The sequence below is a fragment of the Onychomys torridus genome, chromosome 16, assembly GCF_903995425.1.
Source record: "Onychomys torridus chromosome 16, mOncTor1.1, whole genome shotgun sequence".
NCBI classification, from domain to species: Eukaryota; Metazoa; Chordata; class Mammalia; order Rodentia; family Cricetidae; genus Onychomys; species Onychomys torridus.
The window spans coordinates 40,710,758-40,717,615 of record NC_050458.1 but is presented as its reverse complement, the minus strand read 5'-3'; the positions used below and the strand labels follow the sequence as shown (position 1 = coordinate 40,717,615).

The following is a 6,858-nucleotide window of genomic DNA, read 5'->3' as shown; positions in this document are numbered from 1 at the left end:
CCCCAGGCTTTGAGGACAGCTCCATGTTCAGTGTGACTGTTGCCTGATGGGATGGTACCATCCAGATCTTGCCTGCTCTATCCCTTACAGCCTGTGCTGAGAGCCGGAAGAGGAATGGGTGTCTGGAGCAAAGGGAGAGTGAAAAGGCGGGAGTCAGGCTGTGGGGCATTGAGTTGACTGTCTCTAAGGAGTTAGACACAGCAGTCCCAGTGTGTGAACAGGGGGTCCCATAGTGTTTCTCAACCTGGACTCCATCAGTAAAGGGAGATGCTCTGGGGGAAGGTGGAGCAGGGTCAGAGTGTGGCTGCACCTCCAGCTTCACCAGGTCCATTCTGCCAATCACAGAGCTTGGACATTGTGCCAAGGGTCAAGAGCTTTCTCAAAGAAGCCCTTGGCCTACATTGGAAATACTCCCTTGTAGTCTCCACAGAGGAGCAGCAGGCCTTGATTTCCATGTCCAAGATGTCGGGTAGGAGCAGACTGCTGGGTCCTGAGCAAAGGGCATGGTGTCCCTTTCACCTCAGGGATCGAGCATCACCTTGCAAGTCCTGGAATGGATGGAGGTGGGATAGCCAGTAGAGGGGGGAAGACAAGAGGTGCCACGGGGTGGTGGTGGGGGGGAGGGGGAGGTGTCACAAGGCAATGGTCCTCACAACAGGGTGCCGAAGAGGCCCAGACTCATTGGCAGCAGCATCCTCCCTGGCAGGGCCCTGAACCTCTCCTGGGTGTCAGGTGCTCTGTTGCAGAGATACTCTGAACAGCATCGTCTGATGATTTTGGCCCGAATTCCTTCGGTAATTGTCCACTCAAACTCACTGTTGGAGTTGGGACAATGGACAGCACAGTGCTTGCTGATCTGTCTTCTTCTCCTTGAATCTGCAGAAGAAAAGAGAAAGCATGTGGTCCTAGAACCCTGAGGCTAGATGGGAGATGTCGGGGGGGGGGGGGGGGGGGGGGGGGGGGGGGGGGGGGGGGAGGCTTCCAATGTGGATGGCTGGAAACGGCCCTGCTGGACCGGCCACCTTCTGTTGTCCTTTCTCAGGTACTGTCCACAGAGTGATGGGAGGTTTACTACCCAGAGTCACTACCGACCTGGGATATAGCAAAGAGCTGGGGCTTCTCTCCAGCAGCCCCAGCTGGACCAGGAGGTGGAGTAAAGGGTGCAAAGTGGAAAGAACTGGTCACCAAAGAGTCTATTGCTTGGTGGCACAGAACTTGGGATGACCATGGATGCTCTAGCAGATGGCTCTGAACAGTCTTCCCCAGTGAGTACATCAGATCTTCTCAGAACAGGAAGCACCCAAAAGGGAGTCCTCAGAGCCCACTCCCTGCACAGAAGCCCAGTTGTTGCCTGCAGGCTCAAGAGCAACTGAACAAAAAGCTGGGGGTGGGGCACCAAGGGGAAGGAGTCAAGACTGAAAGAAAACGTTGGAGAAAGGTGTAAAGTAGTTCATCAGCTTCCAAATATTCACTACACACATCCCTTCACTGTATTTGAAAAAGACTGTAGGGGCAGGGTTGCCACTGAAGAGAACAAGGGCCTGGCCCTGGGGAACCTGCTGAGCTCCTACTTGGGAAAAGGTGGCTTTAACCTGACTTCACTACGAAGGAGGGAACCCATTAGTAAGAGGCAGCCGGAGGCAGTTTGCAGTGCTTGAGGATACTACTACAAAGGACAGCTTATCAGGCCTCTCTGCCTGAGGCGCACACTGTACCATTCCTTCAGGGCTTGTCCCAGGCCTGCTCTCCAGCCATGATTCTCAGGAAGCTAGGAAACAAGAGATGCCTAAACTTTATGAATTACTCTGCAGCCAGGCTCAGGGCTTTTACCTCAAGAAAGGAGCCAGCTCTGAGGCATCTGCAGGGTCTTGGGTAGCTGAGCTAGGCTGAAGCAACTATTACCACCATGGGTGTGCGCCAAAGAGGTCTGTCTGACCACTTCCGGTTCCTGTACATTTTCATATTTTTCACCTTTCCACAGAGATGGGAAAAGTAACGTGTTGGCTTTTGTTCCAAAATCCTTTCTAAGGCTGATCTTACCTAAGGTCCCACTGCTTTCACAACCCCATGATACCCCAAGGCAAACCTGTCCCTGGCTGGCTGGCTATGCCAAGCTTGTTCATTTGGGAATGTCCCAGTAGAGTCTGTCCCAGGGTGAGTTCCAGAAGGAGTGACACACGAACTGATATGGCAATTGGGAGAGCAAAAGGAACAGCCAAAATTCAGACCACACCTTCCCATATAGTCCAGCCCTTAGAGGATGCATTGGGCCTGAGGGTGTAGGGCTGGGGCACAGTGTTGCCCCTGGCCCTGGAGCCTTCCAGACCGGAGGAAGGACTCACTCGTGTAAAGGAGCACCTCATTGCTGTGGCAGACTTTTTCATCTGGCTGGCACACCTTGGGCTGACACCGGTTGAGTCGGTAGACCTTGAAACACTGGAAGCAGCTCAGGTTTCCGGCTGTGGTAAAGAAGGTGCCACAGTGGGTGCGCAGCTCAGGCTGGACCCCAACCCTATCCCATGCCCCTCCAGCCCTGTCCATCCCTCACCTGGCATCCTATTCACCAAGCCTCGGGCGAGCTCCACAGACACCAGAGACGCCCAGAACGCCAGGAGCAGCCGGGTCATGACTCTGTGCTTCCTTGCACTGCTGGCAGGCTCAGCCCTGCTGGGAACTCCTGCAACTCAGTTGGTACCCTGCGCTTGACTGAGGCGCCCGGGGAGGAGCTGGAGTCTAAGTTCCCTCCACCACGGCTCCCAGGGGGGTGGCTGCTCCTTGCGTGGGTGGAGAGTTCCCCTGTGACCGTCACCCTGGATCTGGTGCTTCCTTTTTTTTCCCTGAACACACCAGGCAGAGCAGAATCCCCTCCATCACTGTGAGCGACAGGTCTGATCCCAGAGTCAGGAGGAAAGCAGGCAGTTCCTGAGCCCCAGCAGAAGAACATAGACAGATCTGGACTAGTCTGGAAAGGTGGAGGCACAAAGGAGATTAGAGTCTTCGAGTCGGGGGAGGGGGTGGATGGGATGCAGGTGATTTGGATAATCTGAAATGGTGGGCAGGGCAGAGAAGTGACATCAGAACCCTGGAGCAGCAATGGAGAAGAAACAGAGCCGGGAGCCAAATTGAGGTAGTCTAGTAAACAGAAGCCAGGGTCACAGTCTTGTGTTCTTTTGTATACAAATGTCCTTCTCCTGAGAGGGGCTGATCTGGGAGGCCAGAGGTGGGAGAGGAAGGGAGGAAATTGGGAGGAAGCCTGGTCACCAGGGAAAACCAGCTTCTAAAGACTTCTGAAGCTGAAGGACCTCAGGTCCCACCACCCAGCCTGGTATACCAGCAGGCATACCTTTGAGCAGGTGAGCCTAGGGTCCTGAACATTGCCTGCCTTTGGGGTTCCTCAGACCACAGCACCTGCTCTGTTGCTTCCTAGACTCTTCTGCCAGTAGTTAAGTCTGTCATGTGACCCAGTCCTGTCTACAGGGTTTGTAAATGTCCTGTGTATTCATGAGGGGTGCCATTCAAGACATTCCCCACTCCTACTGTAGATATAGTGTATCAAGCAGCCTTTCCTATCAGTTCAGGAACTGGGGAATCCCCGTACCTCCAGCTAAAATCCAGTGGGTTTGTGATACCCTCACTCTATTCTCTAAGACAAAGAAGGAGGCTTAAACAAAGATATCTTAGTATAGATAAACCCAGGCCAGTTTCAAGCTCCCAGAAATGACAGCGCCAGCCCCAGGAACTTAAAAGTACAGCCATCTGGTAGCAACTAATTAACAAAAGAGTGCCCCAAATGCCAGACAAAAGCCAGGCCACTTGGTGGTGGTGACTGATTAACCACGGATGTCCCAATGCCAGCAATGGCACTTCTCAACTCCAGAGACAGGCTATAAAGGTTCTAACAGAGCAAACAGACAAACTAAAATAAGATAACACAGAGGCCCGGGAAGATTTAGCCAATTAGAATTGTACCCATACTAACTTCCCCACAAACTGGAGGGACTCGTGGTTTTTGCCTTTAAGAAACCAGCCTCACAAAGAAAGAGCAACTCCCCCCTTTCTCACTGTATCGGGTGTAGGAACGAGTTCCCTGCCTAGGTTTGTATCTATAGAATAAACCTTGCTTTTGCATTCTGGACATCCTTGGTCTTTGGTGGTCTCTCTGGGGGGTGTTTTGGGCATAACAGGCGTATCTTCCCATCTTCAAAATCTTTTTTTTCTTCTCAGAGTAAAACTAAGCGAACTGTGTCCTCTGAGTTATTGAAGCCAGATGGTATGTGCAGGGCTTCTAGCTGAGGAAGCAATCTGGAGCCTCCAAGTCAGTCGATGGGTGTGTGTGTGTGTGTGTGTGTGTGTGTGTGTGTGTGTAAGATGCATGTTGTTCTAGGGGTGAAACCCAGGGCCTCACACTCTAGAGAAGCTCTCCCACTGAGCAGTTTCCCGAAACCCTTGTAGGATCCCAGGAAACACTGAAGGAAGACCCAGACTCAAATAGTATGCAAAGACAAAGAGTGTTTATTATTCCATCCTGCATTTGGGGTCACTCACCTGTACAAAATGGCACGGACCCCTAGAGGGATGTGCAAGTTCCTTTTGTATATAGCTAAGGGAGTTTTAGGGGCAGTTACCTAATTGGCTAGTATGTTTAATTGGCTGAGGTTTAGTCTTATTGTTTTTCGGACACATCTGCACAAACTTGGACCTGGCTCAGAAGGGGCTGCTGGATTTGTCCTTGAGATACTGTGAGGCTGACTTGGTCCCTCTGTGTTTGTTCTCTCCCTCAATCCTGAATGTGAGGGCCTTGTAGATAAATGCCCCTTGCTGGAAAAGACACCTGTTTGCCCTTCTCAGAGAACTGGGACCTAAATTCAAAAGTGGGAGAGTTCACCCTGTCTTCCTTGGGGTGTGGGGGCAGGCCTCAAATTCAATCCTTCTGCCTCAGCCTCCCTAGCGCTGATATTATGGGCATGTATCACCCTGTGTGGCTCTGGTCATCCTCGTGCTTCCACATTCCAAGTAGTCGGATTACAGGCATGAACCTCTGTACCTGGCTTTATGTGTGTATTTGAGACTGTTTTGAAGGTAGTCACAATCAAGGAATTTGGGGACTTCCTTGTTGAAGGAATGTGAATGACCCTCATTCCTCCCTTACAGGTGCTGGGCCTCAGGATTCACCTCCCAGGTGTGTAGTCCAAGCCCAGCAGAAGCAGGGATGGCCCATGTTAGGTGTTTCCTGAAGTGGCCCATGGCGCTGAAACTGTGTTCTTGCTATGGGATCCTGGGGGGAATTTTTAACATCAGTGAAGACTGCCTTTCCCATGATGAGCTTCTACTTGCAACTCTGCATCCTTTTCACCTTGGCTGCTAGGGAGCGTAGATCTGAACCATGTGCTTCAAGGGATGCATGTGTGGCTCCATGGTTGCCCTGCTCAGCTCTGCCCTCCTTAAACCTCACTTGCCTTCTTCCTCTGTGGGCTTCTGAGATCCTGTGAAAGTCTGGTTCTCACATTCTTAGGGTGACCCATTTGTGCAGTGTAAGCTGTGGCTCTTACAAATGTGGTAGCAGGAATCCAATGTTACAGTGTTACAGAATTGTTTCCCATCCATTCTCAATGTTACAGTGTTACAGAATTGTTTCTCATCTATTCTCAATGTTACAGTGTTACAGAATTGTTTCCCATCCATTGCCAATGTTATAGTGTTACAGAATTGTTTAACATCCATCCCCAATGTTACAGTGTTACAGAATTGTTTCACATCCATTCTCAATGTTATAGTGTTACAGAATTGTTTTATATCCATTTCCAATGTTACAGTGTTACAGAATTGTTTCCCATTCATTCCCAATGTTCTAGTGTTACAGAATTGTTCCCGATCCATTCCCAATGTTACAGTGTTATAGAATTGTTTCACATTTACTCCCAATGTTACTGTGTTACAGAATTGTTCCCGATCCATTCCCAATGTTACAGTGTTATAGAATTGTTTCACATTTACTCCCAATGTTACTGTGTTACAGAATTGTTCCCGATCCATTCCCAATGTCACAGTGTTATAGAATTGTTTCACATCTATTCTTCCATCCTTCCAGCCCAGTAACTGCCTCCAGGACTACATGTGGCACATGGAACTTCCTGCTGGTGCCCCAGGCTGCAGTGTTCAGCCAGGTCTTCTCACTATAGTCTGTCTGGCATCTGTGATTCCCACTTTCCAGCATCCACACTCCCTGCCTGTCTCTATCAGATTCTTTATTCACAAAAACAAAACAAACAAACAAACAAACAAAAAACAAGCCGTCTTCCTTTCCCCACCAAATTGGATCAATACAGGATCTGTCTCTGGGTGAAAGGAAACACTGTCAGAATTCAGCCAGCCCTGTTTACTTACGTTGTAAAGTGAAAATCAATATGTTATTATACAACGTGAATTCTTATTTCAGATGATGTAGTTGGGTATGGTTGTAAACAGACTTTTCCTGTCCCAACTGTCAGGTCCCAAATAACCAATTCAGAGGCTGCCAATGAATATAAATGATTATAATATGCTCAGCCGATAGCTCAGACTCGCTAATAGCTAACTCTTACACTTAATTTAACCCATATTTCTATTTATGCTTTGCCATGTGGCTTGTGGCTTGTCACCTCATTTTCTACATGTCCTTCTTGTTTCATGGCAGGCTGACTGGCTGGTGTCTCTCTGGACTCGGCCTTTCTTCTTCTGAGTCCTCAGTTTGAATGTCCCACATAACTTTATGCTGCTTTGCTATAGGCCAATCAGCTTTATTATTAACCAATGAGAGTAATTCATATTCACAGTTAGAGAAGGATTATTCCACAGCATAAGGTGGTACATGATCCCAGC

At 49.5% G+C, this 6,858-nt stretch overlaps 1 protein-coding gene across 1 annotated transcript; it reads right to left on the bottom strand.

Annotated features, from left to right (window-relative positions):
• Positions 1–649: 649 nt before the first annotated feature.
• On the bottom strand, positions 650–2,627 carry Ly6l (lymphocyte antigen 6 family member L). The gene is made up of 3 exons (XM_036207796.1): positions 2,549–2,627; positions 2,343–2,459; positions 650–876 (listed from the first exon to the last, which is right to left on the bottom strand). Exons 1-3 carry the CDS (start codon positions 2,625–2,627, stop codon positions 650–652), a joined length of 423 nt encoding a protein of 140 aa, XP_036063689.1.
• Between the last annotated feature and the right edge of the window lie 4,231 nt (positions 2,628–6,858).